The sequence below is a fragment of the Olea europaea genome, chromosome 6 (genome assembly GCF_002742605.1).
Source record: "Olea europaea var. sylvestris chromosome 6, O_europaea_v1, whole genome shotgun sequence".
Taxonomy (NCBI): Eukaryota; Viridiplantae; Streptophyta; class Magnoliopsida; order Lamiales; family Oleaceae; genus Olea; species Olea europaea.
In genome coordinates, this window is record NC_036242.1 from 29,222,680 (window position 1) to 29,246,361 (window position 23,682).

General features: G+C 35.0%; 3 protein-coding genes and 1 pseudogene across 6 annotated transcripts; 2 read left to right on the top strand and 2 right to left on the bottom strand.

Annotated features, from left to right (window-relative positions):
- Positions 1-745: 745 nt before the first annotated feature.
- LOC111395373 lies at positions 746-9,759 on the bottom strand. The gene is made up of 2 exons (XM_023021348.1): positions 9,668-9,759; positions 746-1,286 (listed from the first exon to the last, which is right to left on the bottom strand). The coding sequence occupies exons 1-2, from the start codon at positions 9,757-9,759 to the stop codon at positions 746-748; spliced, it is 633 nt and encodes a 210-aa protein (XP_022877116.1).
- Positions 9,760-11,894: 2,135 nt separating this feature from the next.
- On the top strand, positions 11,895-14,478 carry LOC111396381 (pentatricopeptide repeat-containing protein At1g05600). Of its 3 annotated transcripts, none has more exons than XM_023022819.1 (3): positions 11,895-12,266; positions 12,398-12,507; positions 12,835-14,478. In XM_023022819.1, the coding sequence occupies exon 3, from the start codon at positions 12,853-12,855 to the stop codon at positions 14,344-14,346; it is 1,494 nt and encodes a 497-aa protein (XP_022878587.1). In that variant the 5' UTR covers positions 11,895-12,266; positions 12,398-12,507; positions 12,835-12,852; the 3' UTR covers positions 14,347-14,478. The 3 variants fall into 3 exon arrangements, with proteins under 3 accessions (XP_022878587.1, XP_022878586.1, XP_022878588.1); XM_023022820.1 differs by having other exon boundaries at positions 12,138-12,266; positions 12,398-12,512; XM_023022818.1 differs by lacking the exon at positions 12,398-12,507 and having other exon boundaries at positions 11,899-12,266.
- A 72-nt stretch (positions 14,479-14,550) lies between these two features.
- LOC111395374 lies at positions 14,551-16,388 on the top strand (annotated as a pseudogene).
- Positions 16,389-18,432: 2,044 nt separating this feature from the next.
- Positions 18,433-20,905, bottom strand: LOC111396382 (protein BNI1-like). 2 transcript variants are annotated; one of them, XM_023022821.1, is made up of 2 exons: positions 19,147-20,905; positions 18,433-18,747 (listed from the first exon to the last, which is right to left on the bottom strand). In XM_023022821.1, exons 1-2 carry the CDS (start codon positions 20,778-20,780, stop codon positions 18,588-18,590), a joined length of 1,794 nt encoding a protein of 597 aa, XP_022878589.1. In that variant the 5' UTR covers positions 20,781-20,905; the 3' UTR covers positions 18,433-18,587. The 2 variants fall into 2 exon arrangements, with proteins under 2 accessions (XP_022878589.1, XP_022878590.1); XM_023022822.1 differs by lacking the exon at positions 18,433-18,747 and having other exon boundaries at positions 18,885-20,904.
- Positions 20,906-23,682: the final 2,777 nt, after the last annotated feature.

A 23,682-nucleotide genomic window follows, 5' to 3' on the forward strand; every position in this document is an offset into this window, starting at 1 on the left:
CCACTTTCCACTAGCCTTCTTGACTAGGACCACATCAGCAAGCCAATAAGGATACTATACTTCCCTGATGAACCGTGCATTGACGAGCTTGATAATTTCTTCTCGTATGACCTCCCGTCGTTCCGGTGTAAACTATCTTTTTCTCTGCTTAACAGATCTCACGTCAAGGTTTATGCCGAGCCGGTGCACCGCTACTTCAAGGTCAATCCCAGGCATGTCCTCGACCTTCCAAGTGAACACATACAAGTTGTGGAAAAGGTAGCTTATGAGTTTTACCATGGTAGTTGCATAAAGATCCCGTCCAATAGTGACTTTCCTACCAAGCCCGAGCTTGACTCGACTAGCTCCTTCACTGGGGCAAGTCTCCTCTGATTTTAAGGCTCGAGCTCGAGCTTTGATAGATGCATGATGTCACCCTTATTTTTTTGGACACTAGTCACATAACACTGGCGCTCCAGTGTCTGGCTACCCCGAACCACTCCAACTCCATTGCTCGTAGAGAACTTCATTGCTAAGTGAAAAGTTGAAACAATAGCTCTAATCTATGAAGCAATGACCTCTCCAAGATGGTGTTGTAGGTCATTGGGGTATGGAAAACTTCGAAGGTTGTGATCTTTGTTACTTATCGGCCTTCCAATCCCAACGTTAGGGGTGACCCCACAATACCTTCAAGAATAATGACTCTTCGTCCAAACCCCTGAAGAGGTGTCCTAACTGGATTGAGCTATTCGGTTGAGATAACCATCTAAATAAAGGCCTCATGAGATAGTACATTGGTTGCACTTTCGTTATCTACCAAAATCCTTTTGACCTCAAAGTTGGCGATAATGGCTGATATAACGAGGGCATCATCATGAAGAAAGGATACGCCTTCCAAATCATGTGACCCGAAGGTGATGTCTTCTGTATAATCAAAACCTATAGTTGTAATGCTAGGAGACTGCCTTGCATATTTCTTGCGTCCACTGTTGGAGTCTCTTCCAGAAGCTGTTCTTCCAACAATGATGTTGATAATCCCTGCCTCTGACTGCTTATTTCTTGGTCCTTCCTGGCAGTTGTTCTTATCTTGATTGTTCCTCGGGCACTTATCATAGCTGATGCAAGAGCCTGAAAATCCCCTTTTGATGAGAGTTTCAAGCTTCAAAGCCAAGTAATCCTCAGTGGTATGTCTGTGGTACCGAAGAAAATCGCAATACTTGTTCCTGTCTCTGTTATCGGGTAGGGATCGCAACCTGGGCGGCCATTTGAGCTCCTTCAGGTCCTTGAGCTCTATTAGGATGTTGGACCTGTTGGGAATCTACTTATACATGCACAGTAGAATTTAAAATAATTTTTAATTCTCACCAAGAATCGCCTTTGTATTTAGATAGAAATTGTGATAAGATTGTACATTTTCCAGATCTGCAAACTTCTTTGCTATTCTTTTCGTTCCAGCAATCCTGATTTGCCATCCACAGCTGTCCAATTGTCCAGCCTCCAACGGTAATCCACACAGAGAACAAGATTGCAGCTACCAGGGTTTTCTCTCTTGTGCCAGCAAGAATAATGAAAACCATATGGACCTCAAACCCTAGCCATGTATTTATATAAACTCAAACGGGCTCTGTCCGATCTGATCCAATATTTAATTAATCCAATTAATTAAGCCCACCTCGTGAATTAATTAATCCAATTAATTAATTCGGGAATATAAATAACAAATCCAATTAATTAATTTATCCAACGATTGTTAAATTAACCAATTGGCAATTTGCAATCTTCCAATTCTCTTTTGTGTGCGACCCATTAGGTTCCCGACCACGATACCTAACGACGTGAAATATTATTTTGATCTAATCAAAATTGATAAATTAAAACACCCTTTTAATTTATCGTCAATTCACACTCGCCGTCCCTGATTGACATCTGACAATGTGTCAGGACAATACATGTGACGGGAAATGTCACGTGGTATGACAAAACCAAATTCGTTCGTTTACCGTGAAACTATAATCCCTTCGTCAATATGATCCGATCAATTATGAGATATGGAATTGTGTCAATCTCGATCATCGATCATATCTTTCATTCCACTATTAAATCAATATAAGTCGAAAACTCTTTTTTCGACTTATGAGTACACCTTGGCCAAGGATTTCATCATCGACTTAATTGAATGAAACGCAGATCATAATTTCCTACTATCTAAGAGTGACGAATCCTTTATTGATCAATCACAACCTTCATACGATTTTTGACGTACCCGAACGATGTCGTATTAGCGGCCCTCTTCAGAACAACATCCAACATCGCCAAAGTATAACTGTCCTCATATAAGGTACCATGACGACCTCAAGTCAAATGACCAATTCTACTATCGAACGTTAGAGATTAACCACTGACACTCAGATAGTTATCCATGTGGAATCTCTCGACGGGTCTCCAATGTTTTGTTCTATAACAAAACATCCACGTGTTCATTTAAGTGTTACCACACTTTAACTTGTGAGATTAGTTACTTACTTCACAAGTAAGAAATGCCACACATGATGGTCTATCCGTAATGACGATATCCTTATCTCGTTATTACTTATGACCACAGATGATTTAAGATTCAATCAGATGTAATTTGTATCTCACAATCACAACTCCTTGTGATTAACAAATTACAAATATTTGAATCTACGAACTCTATTATTTATTTAATTGTCTATTAATTAAATAATAGATCTATCATTTAATTGTATTAATTATATATAAAAATATTTATGTCCAAAGTTGATTGGACCTAGGACATAATACTTACAAACTCCCACTTGCACTAGATCCAATCACTTATGTATCAAATATCATAAGTCTATATGACGATCATGTTTATACTACGACAACTCTTTGTCCGTGGATTTGCAATATTATTAAATATGGAAATTTGCTCTTCTCTTTACATCATTTCTATGTATTATCTCTTTGATGAGATTATACCGCCTTAATACATGTTTGGATCATTGATGAGACCTTAATTCCTTTGCTTTCGCAATGGCTCTATTGTTATCACAATACTATTGTATGTGATCAACAATATCAGGAACTACTCCAAGTTCATTTATGAACATCATGATCCATATTGCAACTCTTTGCTACTTCTGAAGTATCCATGTATTAGGTTTCTACTATTGAATCAACGGTTGCTTCACGTTTGGAACCTTTCCAACATACCGCTTAAGAGTAAACCAGTTTCTCCATATGAAATCTTCTCAAGATTTCATCTATGTAAATTGGGATGAGTTAAGCAATCTTCTAGATCTGCCTCTATAAATCAAGTTGCTTATCCCATTTCGTTTATGAATAAATCCTTTAACAACCATTATTTCAACGATTGAAATATAGGGATGTCGTTTTCTATAATATTAGGAACACGACAATGCTCCCACTATCTTCTTGTAAATACATAATTCGTCTTCAAATTTGATAAAATCAAACACTTTGACTTTTTCCATCAAATCGAAGATTTCAACTCCATAGAGATTTATCTTAACCTTTAGTTACGATATACAACTGTTGCAAATAAAATCCGAATGGACTTTAGCAAGGTCACGGGAGAAAAGTTTCACCAAGGTCAACACTTAACCTTTGCTTCTAGCCTTACTTTGTATATATGGATATCCACTTCCATATCAACATTTCCCTTGTAAACTATTTACAAAACCTTATGGGTTTTATTCCATCAGGAGGCTTAATCAAGGTCCAAACCTTGTTCACATACGTCGAGTTCATCTCGAGTATCATGGCCTTATGCTGTCTCTTTTAAGTCAATACTTGACTTTATTTTGTTGCAACTAGCAGATTCATTATCCTGGATCACTAATACCTGATTAATGATCATGGATTCGCACTTTCTTGAAGGTCGAATGATCCTACTAAATTTACATAGAGCTGTCATGTCCTCATGAGTTTTTACTTCCTGATCCAAAGTATGTCCATTATCAGATATGGGATCAAACTCGAATGTATCTACTTGGTTAACTATATCTGTGGACTTTTAAACTCTTTCAAATTCTATTTTACTTTCACTGTCTTCTCCAAGAGTAAACATTTTCTCTAAGAAGACGATATGTCATGAGGCGAAGACTTTCTTCATGACAATAGAATTTATATTCAAATGTCTCATTTGAATATCTCACAAATATGTATTTATCGGATTCGGTCTCAAACTTATCCGATTTAAGGCGCTTCAAATAAGCGTCATGACCCCAAACTTTCATACAAGATAAATTGGGACTATTGTCTTTCCATAACTCGTATGGAGTTCTGTTAACCAATTTAGATAGGACATGGTTTAGTGTGTCGCACACTGCAATCAATGCGTGACCTCAAAACAATTTTGAGAAATTTGCATGGCTTGTTATTAATTGCATTATATGTAATAATTAACGATTCCTCCTTTTAAATACACCACCTTGCTGCAGTGTATATGAAGGAGTCCACTGCACGAGAATCTCATTCTCTCTTAGATTATCTAAATTTTATCTTTAAGATACTCTCACTTGATCGAATCTTAATGTGTGGGTATCTTTACCTATTTGTTTATCTAATTCTAGTGTGAATCCCTTAAACTTTTCAAGAATTTCATGTTTGAGTTTTCATCAAGTATACATGATCATTGATGAAATAAGAGAAACATTACCTGGCATCTTTTGACATGAGTCCATATGCATCACTATGCATTAGACCGGTAATTATGCTGACCTTTCTTCTTTTCAAATAAAAGAAGATTTGGTCATTGTATTAGACATGCATAAATTGTACTTGTCAAAATCAGTTAATCTCAAGTATATATCTCTATGTAACTTTGGAATTACTTTTTATCTATATGACAAAGTCTGTCATGCCAGATCTCGGTAATAATTAGATTATCGCATTTATACCTTATAATTTCTATACTCATTATAGAATTCTTAGTATTTAGAATGCAAATGTTATTTTGTAACTTACCACAACTATTAAGATATTAATCAAGATATGCAGAAACAACAATTGTCCTTAACATTAAAATGCTTCATGTCTGAACATGAAATTCATTTTAATGTTCTAGCTATGGTGGGTACAAAGCAACATTTCTCTAATTCCATTACTAAGTCAAAGGGCAACGGCAAGAAGTATGCTCCTACAGGCAATGCAGCAATATTTGCTCATCTTCATCATGTAGGTTAACTTTTTCCTTTCGCAGTAGTATACTTCTATTTAGTTTCTCCATATTTGTATAAATATGGGATTTACATCTGGTATCAGATACCTAAAAAACTTGTGAAGTAGACGTAAGTCAGACAATATTCCTTCTAATGACCTTTCATTCTATAATAAAACCAAGGGTCATTATATTTGGTATTGTCCTTTGCTTACACTGTCTTGACCATATTGGACGCTTTCACAAAGCCCCTTCCTCTTAATATTTTTAGAGGAATCAATGACTTGCCCACTACTAACTTCGATGTTGGGCTTAACAGTCTTAAGCATATTAAGCAACTCAATAATTGTGCATTCAAGCTTATTCACGTTAAATTCATAATTAGTTATGAATAGCTTTCTCTGACAGAGATTGCAGAACCAAGTCACTACTTAGTTCATGGTTTGTATTGAACTCAATTGAGACATTTCTCAACGTCAATCATCTTCAGTGTCTAAGTATCGATTGAAGATTACTCTGTCATTTTGCACCCGTATAGTTGTTCAAAAGTCTCATATCCTTCCACACACGATTATTATCATACAACCCTTTGTAATGAAGGATTATGTGTCAACATCTATACTCTCAAGTCGCTTTTGTAACTTAGTGACATAGTTACAAGTATCACATATGTTACAGTACTATTATCATCACTGCGTTTACTATAGTAGCCACCTCTTCTTTAATCGATTCATCACCAGGTGTCTCTGGAAAGGGCTACTCAAAGACATGACCAATTTTCTCATGCATAAGAACAATTCTCAAATTGCAGTGTCAATTAAGAAAATATAGTTTGGTTGTTAGCATCTAGTATGCCATTCAAAACATATGGTTATTCAGATTCAATAAATATAAATGACAAAAAGGAAAGAATAATATATAAAATGCATCAATTAATTTAATATAGTCTTTTATTAAATTAATTATGCTCCCACTGTTTAAATAAAATTTATGACCGTCTCACATAAATTTATGGAGTCCATGCTTGACTCCCAGTGGGCTGGGATCCCATCTATTATATTAAGACCTTGAGTGTACTCAACAAGCCCTAATATAATATTTGGGCAGATACTATTATCAATTGTATTTCCATACAACTTTCAGATCATTAAGCTGACAACTACACATCTTATGTGTTAGCTTAACATGCCTCGAAAATTTATCTCCTTGAGTGTACTCAACAAAAGATAAATTTTAGTTAAGTCAAACCTATCATTCAGAAATATCAAATATTTCATAGTGTCAAACATATCCCTAATGGACCAGCCTTGAATGTACTCAACAAGTTGAGATGATTTAGGACTCTGATTTTTCACTATAATGATGGAACGCGATTACAAATGTGACTTAATATTTTATGGAGGGATTTTGCATTCATGAGTCTCATTAACAACAATACAATCATATACATATATTATTATTATTATTATTATTATATGCATATATATATATAATAGTGTGGACGATAATGAAATTTTACTATCTAGGCTTCCCGAGCCATAAGGAAGACTAGTTGGTCAATTCCTAGGGGGTATGGCATTGAACAGTGTCAATGCACCATCTCCATGGTCTCCACCTCTTCTTATCTCATCAATTAGTCAAATTTCAACATGTATCATATACTAATTGACACGCAGGCCTAAATGAAATTGGACTCGCAGGCCCATAGTAACAATAATAATAATGGACTCGCAGCTCCAAAATAATAACAATAATAACGAGCTCGCAGGCCCAAAACAATTAAGAGTTCGCAGGCCCATAAAATGACAAAAATAAAAATTAACCAATCAACACATCCATATGATCGAGTCCATAATCATCCACTAATAATACATTCATCACATAAATGTATACCTATATAATATCTAATATTATATGCAAATAAGTTTCAAGTTTCTAGCAATTAAATCGTCTAAACTCTTTTAGACAAATGGATCGGAATAATTAAATAATTAATTAATCATATTAATCGATTATTTAATTAGTGGGAATATTTAATTAAAATCAAATTTTAATTAAATAACAAATTAGAGTCCAACTCTAATTCAACAATTATATGGTGGGATTATTTAATTAAAATCAAATCTTAATTAAACATCAAATTAGAGTCAAACTCTAATTTCAAAATGTAAGGCGGTTGAATTTAATTAAAATCAAATTTTAATTAAATGACAAAACTAGAGTCTAACTCTAATTCCAATATTTAAGGGCGAATGAATTTAATTAAAATCAAATTTTAATTAAATGGTAAAGATAGAGTCTAAACTCTAAATCTAAGATTTTAGGGCGAACATGTTTAATCAAAATCAAATTTTAATTAAACATCAAATTAGAGTCTAATTCTAATTGGAACAAATTATAGGGTGAATTGATTTAATTAAAATCTAATTTTAATTAAATAGCAAATTAGAGTCAAATTCTAATTCCAAGAAGAAATTTAGGGCGTGACAATTTAATTAAGATCAAATTTTAATTAAATGTAAAATTAGAATCCAATTCTAATTTCGAAAATATATTCGGGTGAATAACCAGTTAAAATCAAATTTTAATTAAGTGTTAAATTAAAGTCAAACTTTAATTTAAATTGAATTAATATTTTAATATAAGATGAAACTCCTAAATAAAATAAAATTCAATTTAGGGTCAAATTTAATATTTAAGTTAAAATCATATTTTAACGAAAATATAAAAAATCGTCAATTTAAATTAAAATTTTAAACGGGTCCAATTTGAAATTTTAGGTCAAACGCATTTAAAAACAAATTTAAAACCATTTTAAAATTAAATTCAAAATTACCTTTTCAAAATTGCAAATTGACCATAGTTTAAAATTTCCAACAGAGTCCCTTAATTTCATAAATATCAAATTTTCATAAATTGCCAGAAACAAGAAATTACAAAATCAACTTTTGATTTCACCAACATTTAAATCAATTCCTAACAAACACAAAGAAGTCTCTGATATCACTGTTGGGAATCTACTTATACATGCACAGCGAAATTTAAAATAATTTTCGATTTCCACCAAGAATCGCCTTTGTGTTTAGATAGAAATTGTGATAAGATTGTACCTTTTCCAGATCTGCAAACTTCTTTGCTATTCTTTTCGTTCCCGCAATCTTGATTCGCCATCCACAGCTGTCCAATTGTCCAGCCTCCAAAGGTAATCCACACAGAGAACAAGATTGCAGCTACCAGGGTTTTCTCTCTTGTGCCAGCAAGAATAATGAAAACCATATGGACCTCAAACCCTAGCCATGTATTTATATAAACCCAAATGGGCTCGGTTCGGTCCGGTCCAATATTTAATTAATCCAATTAATTAAACCCGGCCCATGAATTAATTAATCCAATTAATTAATTCGGGAAAATAAATAACAAATCCAATTAATTAATTTATCCAACGATTGTTAAATTAACCAATTGGCAATTTGCAATCTTCCAATTCTCTTTTGTGTGCGACCCATTAGGTTCCTACCACGATGCCTAACAACATGAAATATTATTTTGATCTAATCAAAATTGATAAATTAAAACACCATTTTAATTTATCGTCAATTCACACTCGCGGTCCCTGATTGACATCTGTCAATGTGTCAGGGCAATACATGTGACGGAAAATGTCACGTGGTATGACAAAATCAAATTCGTTCGTTTACCGTGAAATTATAATCCCTTCGTCAATATGATCCGATCAATTACGAGATATGGAATTGTGTCAATCTCGATCATCGATCCTATCTTTCACTCCACTATTAAGTCAATATAAGTCGAAAACTCTTTTTTGACTTATGAGTACACCTTGGCTAAGAATTTCATCATCGACTTAATTGAATGAAATGCAGATCATAATCTCCTACTATCTAAGAGTAACGAATCCTTTATTGATCAATCACAACCTTCATACGATTCTTGACGTACCCGAACGATGTCGTATTAGCGGCCCTTTTCAGAGCAACATCCAACATCGTCAAAGTATGACTGTCCTCATATAAGGTACCATGACGACCTCAAGTCAAAGAACCAATTCCAGTATCGAACGTTAGAAATTAACCACTGATACTCAGATAGTTATCCATGTGGAATCTCTCGACGGGTCTCCAATGTTTTGTTCTATAACAAAACATCCACGTGTTCATTTAAGTGTTACCACACTTTAACTTGTGAGATCAGCTACTTACTTCACAAGTAAGAAATGCCACACGTGATGGTCTATCCGTAATGACGATATCCGTATCTCGTTATTACTTACGACCACGGATGATTTAAGATTCAATCAGATGTAATTTGTATCTCACAATCACAACTCCTTGTGTTTAACAAATTACAAATATTTGAATCTACGAACTCTATTATTTATTTAATTGTCTATTAATTAAATAATAGATCTGCCATTTAATTGCATTAATTATATATAAAAATATGTATGTCCAAAGTTGATTGGACCTAGAGCATAATACTTACAGGACCTTGATGTGTTCAGGAGAGTAAAGGTTGCAACATGGGGTCTTACCTCGGCTTGCCTCGAGGGATGTCATGATGTTGGTTAAGCTCATGCGGTCTTTTATTATTAAGCATAGCTGAAGATGATGCATCCCTCTTCAGGACCAAAGTTTCTTCCATCTTGATGTGTTTCTCAGAGAAGATCGATTACTGGCTCTGGGAAACTTTTTGAGAGATTTAAATGCTTCATACCTTATGGCATATGTCAGAACAAACACTGCAGCCGTGATATGTAGATCTGGAATCTGAAGCCTTTCTTTGTTGAACTTGGTCATGCAATTGTGGAGCGTTTCATTAGGCCCTTGGCGTATCTGCATGAGCGATGTGGCCGTCTTCCTGATTCGCTTGCTGCTTGTAAAGAAAGTGTAATATAGTTGGGCTCCAATGACGAGAACTAATCTCTACCCACATTAGTGAGGGTCTAAGGGAAGGCTTTGCACATCAGTGCATCTGGTGCTACCTATAAGTTCATGATATTCGTGTATACATTGAGGTGGTTAACGGGGTCGATTGTCCCATCATATTCCTTTATCCGAGGATACCTTAACCTGTCCGGAAGGGGATATGAGAGAACTTCTGGGGTGAATGGCGTATTAAGGGTGAATCCTGTTGTTGCCTGGGTGTTTTGTTGCATACCCGTTGCTATTTCCTATTGAATAATCCTATGGAGTTTAGTAGAATCCATTATGACAGACCTCGAGTTTGAGGCCATCGGAGGCGCACCTGAGGTTCCAACCCCACCGTCTTCATGAATTACGTGTGGAGCTCGAACTTGGGTATCTGTCATAAAATCACTTTCAGGAGTTGAGATATGTGACGGGTGCGAATCCTCTGGCCTAACAATTGGGTCAGTGCGGCTACTTTTTGGCGGAGCTCCTCAAAAGCTCCAATGGTGACAACGGCTGGTTGAGATGTTGGCATCTCTGATGATTCTTCTTAAGGGACAGGGCGTTCCTCAGGAGGGAGAGGATTGTTTGGAACGGATGAGCTTGCTGAAGGAAGACTTGAACTTGTGTTAACCATGACTTTTGGTAGTGATTCCCACAGATGGCGCCAATGATACTACCAAAAATCATACCTGATAGACTTCGAACTGAAAGCTTGAATTCCGAGACAAGGGAACACGAATGATCTTTTGATACTTGAAACAAAGACAACAAGGTGTGTTCTCGTCATCCCTTCGATACTTAAATCAGATGGGGAGTTCAGTGCGTAAGGATATGATTTAGAAGCAATGAAAAACGTACCTAAATATTGAGTCTTGGCCACGTATTTATAGGTGTTGGTGGTAGAGTTATAGAACAATTTTACTACCTGTAGTCTTTTTCTTCATTGGGCAAGGTGTTTGAGTTTTATTCAAGGTGTTCCATTTGAGTTTGAATCACAAAGGGAATGAGTTGGATGGTTAGGATAAGGATCCTAAGGAATTTCGGTTGGAATAGGACATTCCTTTCCCAGATGTCGCGTGGCTAGACTCAGGGCCCGGTACAACTAGTATGGACCGATCAAAATATAAGGCCCGACCTTTAAGTAGCCCGACCTCATAGGTGGGCGACATGTGAGAGGTTGAGATCCGGCTGATTAGGTCGAGTTCGAGCACTAACTCTATGACTCATCAGTTGGAATGTTGGATGTGAAATAAAATTTTAATAGAAAAATTATGCTGATGACACCAACAACTTCTTTGTTGATGATCGACGATCGAAGCACATCGTGAATAGTTCTGTTTTATATACATATAATTTTGTGATTACAATTGATAATGGAAGAATGTAAATAAGTTAAGCTATCTACAAGCTAAACATCTAATATTGTGTCAAAGGAGATTAATGAGAAGGTGCCATCTCTGGCCAGGATGCTAGCATGTTGTTCAATTCCCCTTGTACACTTAACTCGTGTTTGCTAATTATTTTTTGTCAGCATCAAAGTTTACCTTTATTTCGTTATGCTCTTTAGATGCTTTATGACTGTACTTTCTTGATAATATTATATGTAAATTTACCTGATTGTATTGAGTTTAATTTGTTGATCTAATCTAATGTACATCAATTCTTAACGCTAGATACACTAATATTATTTTAAAAAATAACACAATTTGCACGGGCATAAGATTAGGAAAAGGACAAGAAAATAACAAAACAGAAAGAAAAAAGAGAAAATTGAAGGGGGAGTTCCAACCTTTTTAGAAGTCCAAATAAGTCCTGCTTGAAAGGTACAAAAAAATTTAGAGAGAACGAAAAAAATTTCATTGTCCCCAGCTAATCTCATTCAATCCACTCACTGCAACCACCGCCAATCCAAAAGCGCCACAGCAAATGCACCTCAACCCAAAAGAACAAGGTGAAAAATTGGGTAATGGAGGTTTTGGGACACTGAATTTGGCAATACCCTGAACAAATGCTCTTCAAATGCCTCTTTTGACAGATTTTCTGCAAGGAATTATGCAAAGGGGTTAAGAATGTCAGTAGAGGGGATGAAGCTCGGAAATTGTCGAGTTTCTATCCTGAAATTGGTCCACGTCGCGTGTTTTCGACAAAGACACCAGAAGCTTTGCTCACAGGTATTGCTGTTTTTTTCCCCTACCCCCCTTTTTTGTGTATATTCTGTTTTTATTGGTTTAAATGTAAAATTAGTTTTTGAATTTTGTTTCTCTGAGATTGCAAATTTTATTTTGTTTTGATGTAATTTTAGGGGTGACAGATACTCCACCTATCCTATATTTGAGAAGCCTGCTTCGCCTAGAAGTTTGTTTGAAGTAGTTGCAGAAGACCTTCTAAACACTGAACAAAAATCTACATTCAGTAAGGTTCTTGACAAGTTTTTAAATTTAATTAAATGCTCTGAAAACATTGTACAGTACTTGAGCATCTAATGGCAAGAATCTGATAGGGTTTCGAAATTAAGAACAAGAACAGGCTTATAAGGTGTTTGGTGATTACTCTCAAGTGCGAACGATAAATATCCAGCATATAATAATTTGCTTGTTTGAGAAAATTCCAATACCAGTGGTGTGATACTACTCTTATCTTGGTTTTTGCTCATGATTTGTTTGGGTTTTAGGATATATTGTTTTTGTTGTTACTAATACTAAAGATCTTTTTTCTTCATCCCCTTTATTCATAAAACAGATTGAAGGTGTTGAACCCATGAGTATCAGATGGCCAAGGCATCTAACACCTACTTATCTCTCACAGCTGATACGAAACCAGAAGAACCCTCTAAAGGCTTTGGAGATCTTCGGTGAAGCAAAAAACAGATACCCAAACTACCACCATAATGGTCCAGTATATGGTGCCATGATTGACATCCTAGGAAGGTCAGGACGAGTGGCTGAGATGAAAGAGGTAATTTATAGAATGAAAGAGGATTCCTGTGCGTGTCGAGATTCAGTATTTGCAGGTGCAATTAAAACTTATGCAAGAGCAGGTTTGTTAGATGAAGCAATTGCTCTATTCAGAAGTCTTCCACAATTCAATTGTGTGGACTGGACAGAATCTTTCAGTACTCTTTTGAGGATGCTAGTGAAAGAAGACAAACTAGAAACCACTTATCACCTTTTTTTAGAGAATTCCTGCCGATGGGAAGTCAAGTCTCTGACTCATGCCCTGAATTTGCTCATGTATAGTCTTTGTCGTATACATCGTTCTGATCTTGCATTGTGCATTTTCCAAGAAATGGATAATCTATGTTGCTATCCGGTCAGGGAAACATATTTGACTTTGATGAGGGGTTTGTGTGAAGATGGAAGACTCACTGAGGCCACCCATTTGTTATATTCTATGTTGTGGAGGATTTCTCAGAAGGGCAGTGGTGCTGATGTTGCAATATATAGAACTCTGTTGGATGCTATGTGTGACAATGGAGAGGTCCACGAGGCTGTGGCAATACTTGGTAAAGTCTTGAAAAAAGGGCTCAAGGCTCCAAAGCGATGCCAAAAACAGCTTGATCTAAGCCAAGGAAATCATGAATGTGAAGCAAGTACCCATAATGCAAAGGCATTTATCACCAAGGCTTTGATCAAAGGCACAGTTCCAAGTTGGGATGCATACAGGTCATTGGCGGTTGATCTTTACTCTGAAGGAAAGATTGATAAGGGTGATGAAGTGCTCAAAGAAATGTACGACAGAGGATTAAGACCATCTTCATTAATTTACGAAGCTAAGGTCGCATCATTATTTACATCAGGAACGATTGATGAAGTGGTGGACGTGATTGATATTGAGATGGTGGAGAATAGCTGTGTTCCAACTGTTAGGTTTTATAATACTTTAATAAGAGGTCTTTGTAACAAAGGAAAATCCGATTTGGCTTTAGGGTATTTTGACAAGATGTCTAGGCAGGTTGCCTGTGTTCCTAACCAGGAAACATACGAGATTCTTGTTGATGGACTATGTAACGATGGTAAATACTCAGACGCTAGTCAGATGTTGGAGCAGATGCTAATTCACTCTTACTGGCCCGGAGGTGAAACATACACTAAACTTATACAGGGACTTTGCCTAATTGGAAGGCCGTATAAAGCCGTTATGTTGTTGGAGGAGATGATTAGCCAAGCTAAGATACCACAAATTTCTGTATGGGGTTCACTGGTATCTTCTGTTTGTTCTGAGAGCCTTGAAATCGAAAGGTTTCTTCTATAACACTTGAGAGATTAGAAGTCTTTGATAGTTACCTATTTGAATAATTTGCACAAATTAATGTTCTTACAGGTACTAAAACTTGCTCATTTTTTGACATTTAAATTTGGATGTAATAAAGCCAGTTATTCACAAGCTTCTTATAGAGAGGTACAAATCTCCACCTCGCTCCGTCTGTGTCACTAACATGAGTGTGCCTCATTGAATATGACAATATACAAACATTCCACAACCTCTTCCATAACAACATTAAAATTTCCAGCCGCCACACAATATAACTTGGTTTCTGAGGGAAATACCAAGTTCAGGAAAGGGAAATACTTTCTGATCCCTCCCACGTTTCAACACAAGAAGCTCATTGTGTTTAACGATCTGCCAAGTAGAGTTCATCTCTTTTCCAACATTCCATTCCTTTTATTGTTCACCTGCCCCTTCTCACCAGAGTATTTTAGCATTAGCGGAAGCAGGAGTCCAAGCTACAGTCGTAGCCCACCCAGCAATGGCTACAACAGGTACTGTTGCTCTTCTCCCGATTATTCTTCGTACCCTAGACGTAGCCCGAGGCCCGCTGAAACCCTACAGTTCGACAGAAGAAATAGGAATAGGTATGATGACTGAAAGAAACCGTTTCTCAATCGCGATTATAAAAATGGCCGTCATGGGGAGTCTGAGTCGGATGAAGAATTGAAAAGCTTTGGATTTGAAGAGTACAGGAGGCTTAATTGCCAGAAATTGAGAAAATTACTCAGGAACTGAAAATTCTACTCCTAGCCCTCCTAGGGAATCAAACCAATACTCGGATTTGGAACCTGAGGATGAAATTACAAGGAAAACTGAAGAAGAAAAAGAGAACAGAGAGGATGATAAATTGAAGTCTAGTTCGAAAAGATTTGAGTAGCGATTCATCAGAGAGTGAATCTGAGTAGGAGCCTGAGCATTTTGAATCTAAATCAGATGACTCGTTGTCAAGGAAGAAGAGGAAGAGTAGAAAGTTGAATTCTAGGCGCAGGAGGAGATCAAAATCTGTATCTGAGATCGAGAGAGGGTCAGAGGAGTCCAGTGAGGATGACGACTCGGAAGAATAAAATAGGAGAAGGCGGAAGAGAAAATCAAAAAGAAAAAGAGCAGTAGGAAAAGTAAGAGGTCTGGGAGGAGGAGGAAGAAGAGCAATACTAGAAGGAGGAGCAATTCAAGTGAAAGCGAGACTGACGAGAGTGAAACTGAGGATTCCGATGCTAGTGATCATGTAAGTCAAAGAAGGGGAAGCTCGCCTCTCAAAAAAGCAAGAAGAAAAGAATCTGACAACGAGAGTTCCAATGCCGATGAGAGTAGTTCTGATTCTGAAATTGATGGAAAGACTGCTAAGCAGAAGGTAGATGAGGCTGAAGTGCGTGACAAAAGTAAAGCAGAGTTGTTTAAGGAATTGATTGAGTCTAGAAAGAAACTGACTGGAAATGAACAAGATGTTGGGCTAATGCCTTTGCCAACAGCAGAAGGGCACATTAGCTATGGTGGTGCACTTAGGCCCGGTGAAGGTGATGCCATTGCACAGTATGTTCAGCGAAGTAAGCATATTCCACACATAGGCGAAGTTGGCCTTTCGGCTGAGGAGATTCAGAAGTTTGAGACTCTTGGGTATGTGATGAGTGGTAGTAGGCATCAGAGAATGAATGCCATCCGTATCAGAAAAGCAAACCAAGTTTACAGTGCTGAGGACAAACGAGCTCTGGCAATGTTATCTAACTTCTCATTGACCAACTTCAACTATGCTTCTATAAGAGAATTTAAAGATCAGAAGAGCACTTCAACTACTTTTGTTTGAAATTTGAATTCAGGAACTTTGCCGGTGCATTTCGATAACATGATTGTCAGGCTTTTATTTGCTTAACTCATTTATGTTGTGTATTTCCCTAGTAGGTTCATCGATTGATCTGGCCCGGTGAATAATATTGACATAATCCAGATATGTAGTCAGCAAATTGTTTGGATTTTAAAGGAACACTATTAATTTGTTTCTAACCTAGAGGACATCAATAGTTCATTCCCATGCCTGTTATAAACATTTCCTGATGTTGACAAACGTCACTCTGCATCCATCCCATAAAAATAGTCCTATATCTTTTTTCACACGGATTAAGAAAATTTAGTTAGGGTCCGTTTGATTGCAAAGATGGAATTGAAATGAATTGAATTGAAAATGAATTTAAGTGAATTGAATTGCCTAGAAATTATTTTCCTGAAAATTGTAAATCATTGTGTTCGATTGATATAATTTTTCACGTGGAAAATGTTGAAATAAAAGTGTTTTTTATGTTCGTTTGACTTTGTTTTACATGAAAATTGTCAATTAAAGGGATATAATTTACTGGTATTGGGTCTGAAATTTGTTTTCATTGTCAACAAAAAAAATAAAATCAAGAAAATCATCTATATTTTGTTGATCGTTTGTCTTTGTTTTATATAGAAATTGTCAGTTAAAGGAAATATTTTTTTTACAATAATTCTTAGAATTTATTTTCATTACAAAAAAAAAAAAATCCATCAAAGTAGGATGGAAAACCAAGAAAAGAACAATTTTCAGGACAATTTTTAAAAATTTTTTTTAAATTTTTAAAATTTTTTTTATAAAAAAAAAAAAAAAAAAAAAAAAACCATCAAAGTAGGGTGAAAAACCAAGAAAAGAACAACTCCCAAGACAATCAAGAAAATGAATTCCATGGAAAAAGTGTGCTATCAAAAACTACAATTTGGGTGGAATTTTATTTTCCATTGAATGGCCCTATCAAGCACACCCTTAATATAGTTGAAACGGTAGATTATACTATCAATTTTCCTAATATACTCTTACATTAATGTAATCAATATTGAAGGTAATTAAATTATGTCCTTGCTTGAGCCCCATTCTTTAAAAAAATGCATTTTCAACAGTGTTTTGATATTATTTCAATCATGTATTCTTCAATAAAATAATATTACACTGTAAATTTAAAATTTTTTCTTATTTTTTAATCATACATTTTTCATCAATACACTATTTAAAAATGTAATTTTTCCTCCAAAATGAGGCTCAAACAAGGGCATTGTGATAACAAAGCATTTTAAATAATGGCATATTAGGAAACTAACATATTAAATATACTCTCAAATAATAAATAGGACTATAATTTGAAACAAACGAAAAAGGAAAATAGAAGTATCTTTATGCGATGGAGGGAGTATTATTTTTTCACTTAGGAGTACATAGAGATTCTTTATTTCCTCCTATATAGATTCTATTTCAGGGCTTAAGTGAATCCATATCTGAAAGTTCTTGATTTTCTACAATTCTAATATTTCAAAAATTTCAGCTTGTGATTTTGATAATATTAAGGACCAATTTGGCATAGCTTTTGAACAGCTAAATGAGCGTTTGAGACCGAAAAGTTACTTTTGGACCTAGGCTAATTTTATCAAAATATTTTTTATAGTTAAAAAAGCTTTTAGAAATTAGTTTCTAAACAAAAATTAAAGTAATTTTTTTAAAAGCTTTTTTAGAGGAATTAAAGGTAAAATAAAAAATCATGTCAAATATGTCCTATTTCGCAGTTGTTTGTTTATATTATACAACATTATTTTTTCTACAATACTCATTTTTAACCCCAAATTCTTCATTAAATTAATATTACACATAAATTAAAAAATTTTCATTCTTTTTTAACTACATATTTCAACATCAATCACTATTTCATAATACATTCTTCACAAATAATGGGGCACAAACATCCCCTAAGTACTACACATCTAATACGAGGTAAGTGTTATCCTGGGCGGAGAGCGGTCACGGAACAGGGAAAATTTGAACAGCTGCAAATGCTCTATTCAAATTAACACGTGCATTTCAAACTTGAAAAGCAATCTTTCTATACGTCCTCTTGGCGTCAGAAAATTCCCCAAATTGATTTGACAAGTTTTCTAAACAGTTGTCTATAAAAATCAATTTTTTAATCGTTACTTAACATAGTTAGTCATCATTTTTGACATCTTTACTCATAAATAGGACTTACTTTTCAAGCTAACAGTTAAAAATTTGATTCTCATAATCAAAACCAAATATGCCCTAAAATAAAAGTAGATAAGTGAATAATACTTGTGCCTCACAAAACATATAAATAAAAAGTAGCTTCACAAATGCCAAACATACCCCCCATTGCACTAGAGTTGCCTGGAAGTTGAACCAATTGGCTCTATCGAAGGGAGTAATATTTTTATGATGGAAGTTGGATTCCCTTTTGACAGGCCTTGTAATAGGGTGCATATTTGGTGCCCCCTCCAAAGTGGAGCCTGTCACAGCCCCTGTCATAGTAGCGCCCCCGCCCTATTGCCGTTGGGTGTAAATTGATGAAGCATGTTTTCTTGTGGATGTTGCTGGTACATTTCACGACCAATTTAATGTTATGTAACTTTAAAATGACAAATATTTTTAAGGATCGTAATTACATAATAATTTGGCTTCAAAATATGTAAGATAATATGATTAAGTGCATAATTTAGTGATCGATCACTGGTTGTGACTTTAAAATTTAAATACATGGCAAGGCTGCTGAAGGATCACTTTGAGAGCAGGAGATTAATCCATAAAACAGTATGTATACCTGTCTGATAATTAGAGTTACAATGAAAATACATATCTCATCAAATCCTCTATACCAAGGCCCATGAATTTGTGAAGAGGAAAGGAAAATTAATTTAAAAAAAAAAAAAAAAAAAAGGTAAAGTAAGAACCTCTAAGATGACAGTGATGAAATCACAGCTGAATTGAGTTACCTCGAAGTGTTTGCAGCTGCACGCTGTTTAGTGGATCTTCTGATAGACTCGATTCTTTGAAGTCTGATCTGTTCCCTGAATTTTGCAATGAACTCATCGGCCTTCTTGTCCACATCGCGCCCTGGATCATTACCACTATCTTCTCCATTATTGCCTGAACTGCTTCCTTCGAAGTAATCATCTTCAAACTCAGTCTCCGAGGAGTAATCATCATCATCACTAGTTTTCAAATTAATGGGTTCCTTCTTTGATGATGCATTAATAGGAATAACATTTTCATGCATGGATTTGTTAGTATCTCCTTCACTTCTGTCGAGGAAGATCGCTGCTTCGTATTGTTGGGGATTTTCCTCTGTTTGAAATTCACCACGTCTAATTGTTCGAACAGACTTCCCAACGAATGGAACATCATCACTTCCAACTCTAGCAGCCTTGAAATCTGACCCGAAATTGGCTCTTCTTGGTGGTTCGTCTAATTCTATCTCGCTCAATTCTTGCGTTGGAACACTCCTAATGCTCCGCCTCATTTGCTTCTCTGCATCATTCAAAACACTTGAATTCGATTTCATCAATACAGATTTCCGAAGATGAGTTGGAGGTGGAGGAGGTGGTGGTGGAGGTGGAGGTGGAGGTGGAGGTGGAGGCGAAAACTTGTCGGAGTTCTTCCTCCTCATAAAATCTTCACAACTTTTGGCTTGAGATTCTGTTGACGATAAAGAAGAAAGCTTTTTGGAAGAGGTTATGGATGGCGAAGGAGATAAAGTTTTTGGTGTTGAACAAGTAGAATTAGGCCTTGATGACCTTAAAGAAAGTGACTCCAGGCTACTGAATTCAGGATCCTCCATTGAATATGGAGGAGGGTTATCCCCATTTTCCTTCATTTGCATCCTTCCTGATCTTGATCGCCATGGAATCGGCGACCGGAGGACAACATTATCCTCCACTTTTTCCTCCAAATTTACAGGATTTATCTCTCCAAGTTCGTCATGCCTAGAATTTTTTGAACTGCTGCTGGTAAATCTTTTTGACCCTGAATTGGATCTTGATCTATTAATCCGTGAACTGGTTTTTCCATTGGAATCATCTACCTCAACAGTCTCTGGCACACGCTGTTTGAGACTTCTAACAGGCAAAAGCAAAGGCTTTTGGCCAACTCCTGAACTAGTAGCTGTTTGTTCTTTGACGCTGATAGGGCTTTCTTCAGCCACTACCTTGAGTGGTTCCCCCCTATAATACTGAGAATTCCAGGTTTGAACCTTGTTTTCATCAACTAAAGTTTGGTTTTCGGTTTCATCATCAAAAACTGATGAAACCTGAAGCAATTTAGATACATATGTTTGTGCATTATCGAACTTCGAGACATGATCTTTATCAGTTCCTTCATTTTTCTTGCTAAAAAGACCATAAGAGACGGCTATACCCACAAAAATAAGTTGCAGAAGCTCCCAACTTCTAGCATGCAGGGTTTGGTTAATGAATTCAGGAGGTTGGGAAGGGAAAAATGGAAGAAGAAGAAGAAAAATTGTAACAAGAGCAGCTTTGTACAGATAATTATAAGAAAACTTACTTGGATTTGAATCGGGAGATGTATCTTGTCTTTTGGGTTTGGAAGTCTGAGAAAATGTATCAGCCATTGAAAGAACACAGAGAAACTTGGGTTTGTGGATCTGAATTTCTAAATGTGAAAGAAGTTGGGAAGATGGAGAAGAGAAGCCTTAAGGGCTAAGGACTGGATGAGTGTTGAAAAAAGTATAGTAAATTAGAAAAAAGTTTTGGGGAGTAGCGATCCATTTGATGCCATGCTTTTCTTCTCTTTTTGACCTTTCCAAATCATTTGACACTCCTACCCTTACCATTTTTTAATTTAATTTGATTTGTTTCGCAAAAGAATAATGTGGAGCCTTTATTTGATTTAGATAAAAATTAGACTTTTAACTATTTTTTATGAAAATCGATAAATATATGATTGAAAAGTTGAAAAAATTATGGGTCCTTTAAAATGTATTATTAGATATGAGTTTGAGAAAAATGAATTTTTTAAAATGAGGGCTAAGTGTGATCGTCGTCTCATCTTCATTTAATGATATAACGGTAGATTCATTTCTGCATGCATCTTGTGCTTAGAATCTCTAATTTGCAATAATACATACATTTCTTTTGGCAAATCTCAAGTTTTTGATGATTAGTAGGTCATTTATATGTTGTGGTTGGTTGCAAATATTGCATGTTTGGTTCTGATTTTTCATCCCAAAAAATCAATTGTTTGATCGTTATTTTCTTAAATCAGTCGTCATTTTTGACTTCTTCTCTCACATGTGAGACATATTTTTCTCTCTAACAATCAAAAAATCAATTCTCATGATCACTACCGAAAACTTTTTTGATTTTAATAAAACATAAGAAATATTTAGCAACTCATTCTCAAATTTTTTTGTACTTTAATCCGGAATCTTTATATGGTGCTATAAACTATAAATCATTGATCGAAATATATGGTGTTAGTTGTTCCGGTTATCAAAAATCGAATAAGGGCAGTTTTGGAAATGAGATAAATAGAGGTCGCGTGAATGTGGTTAGGATTCCTCTTTTGGAGTGCATACGCTAGCTTTTTGGTTGCATATTTGGAGGGAACGGTATCCCTTTCTTCTCGCACTCACAGCCCCACATTCTTCATTACCTCATTTTTGGAGTTGGTATAAATATAATAATAATATAATATTAATATGCTCTTTTGCAGGTAATTGTCAAGTCACTGTTTGGTATAAGTTCAAATTTAATTTTAATTTAAAATCAAAGTTAATAACTAACTTTTTATATATATATATATATATTTGGTATAAGTTAAAATTTAATTTTAATTTAAAATCAAAGTTAATAACTAACTTTATATATATATATATATATATATATAATAATAATAATAATAATAATATGCTCTTTTGCAGGTAATTGTCAAGTCACTGTTTGGTATAAGTTAAAATTTAATTTTAATTTAAAATCAAAGTTAATAACTAACTTTATATATATATATATATATTTGGTATAAGTTAAAATTTAATTTTAATTTAAAATCAAAGTTAATAACTAACTTTATATATATATATATATATTGGGATCTATAACTTTGCGACAATATATTTTTAAAAACTTATCAAAATTTAGAGCATGTTTGGTAGTATTTTAATCCAATTAACAACAATTTTTTAATCGTTAAATACACTTTAAGAAAATCAAATTGGTCCCACCAATAGATTCTGTCTACCATGAAATTACGAGACATTGCATGAGCTATCGCATCGCTCAATTGGATTGTTAAACCATAATTTATCAATTACTCCGATTGTATTAACTTGGATGACTTTCTTGCTTGTTTAGGTTGTGCCCTCTTTGAATTTGTACAGTTCAAACAAGGGACAACAAAAGTTTCACAAGAATGACCTGAGATGTATGTTTTTCTTCGTTCAGGGCTGATTCTTGAGAAAACATATATCTATTAGAAAGTCATATATTATTCGGAATCGGATGAAGTTGAGGACAATTAAATTTCGATTTGTTTTTAAATTTTATCATTCTGTCATTATTTTTCATCTATTGTCATCCAAATTAATGAAATTGATTAGTTGGTGATCATGTAACGTACGTATATTTAAAGGCTACGATGCGAGTTTGTGTTTTTGTTTTGTTTTTATTATTATTATTTAAAGATGTGTGGTGTGATCAATTAAATAATATTCATCAATTTGGGAGGTGGTTAGTGAAATCGAAGTTTAACAACTTAATTATCGTAGGTGAAATTTGTCCTATTAGAAATTATTTTCTGAACTCTTGTTATGGTTGATATTACAAATAAACCTTTTTTTTTTTTTACAAAGTATATAGTTAAGCTTTTAACACAAAAATGGCATTGTTTGTGTTGCAATTGACAATTGTCATCTTCTGAAAAAGAATATGCTTTGGAATCGCTTTTTGTATCCCCACTAGTCACAATTGTGTCGAAGTTATGCTTTTCCACGTATTCTCTACGTCACAAGAATTTTAAAAAGAAAAATGGTCTTTCTTCCCCATTAGTGGGCTGTGTGAATCGGGTTGGCTTTAGGCATTCCCAATAAAAAGTTTGTAGTCGCTAAAAATTAAAAAGGGATCAGACGATTGTGTAAAAAATAGACCTCCTGAGACAAAGTCCCAAAAAGGAGTTTTTTATTGGCGATGATTTACAATTGGAAATAAACAGAATGCCTCTAAGGGGCGCAAGCACACGAGTACTAAAAAAAATGTTTTAATTTAAGTTGAGAAATCAAAATTACATATTCTCTATTTGAGAGTGTTTGATTCTTTTTCTCTCTATATCTTCTCTTCCTTTTTATATTTCTTTGATGATTTTCTCATGACAAACCGCTTGAAAACTGCTTGATTGCTTTATAACTACTCACTTTTTTTATGGTGGCTAACTTGTCGTGGAACTGCCGTCTCTAACTGCTGCCATTACTCTTTGTCGTTCAACCGCCTTCAATTGGGCTCCTTGAATCGTGGAATGTG

Bases quoted from the DNA above. Each gene is read 5' to 3' on its own strand.
- LOC111395373 (XM_023021348.1), bottom strand. From the start codon at position 9,759: ATGAGCTTAACCAACATCATGACATCCCTCGAGGCAAGCCGAGGTAAG. The intron at 1,287-9,667 runs GTAAGTATTATG...GATTCCCAACAG, and splicing joins CCTGAACACATCAAGGTCCT to GTCCAACATCCTAATAGAGC.
- LOC111396382 (XM_023022821.1), bottom strand. From the start codon at position 20,780: ATGGCTGATACATTTTCTCAGACTTCCAAACCCAAAAGACAAGATACA. The intron at 18,748-19,146 runs GTAACTCAATTC...GAAATGTACCAG, and splicing joins GCAGCTGCAAACACTTCGAG to CAACATCCACAAGAAAACAT.
- LOC111396381 (XM_023022818.1), top strand. From the start codon at position 12,165: ATGTCAGTAGAGGGGATGAAGCTCGGAAATTGTCGAGTTTCTATCCTG. The intron at 12,267-12,834 runs GTATTGCTGTTT...TTCATAAAACAG, and splicing joins ACCAGAAGCTTTGCTCACAG to ATTGAAGGTGTTGAACCCAT.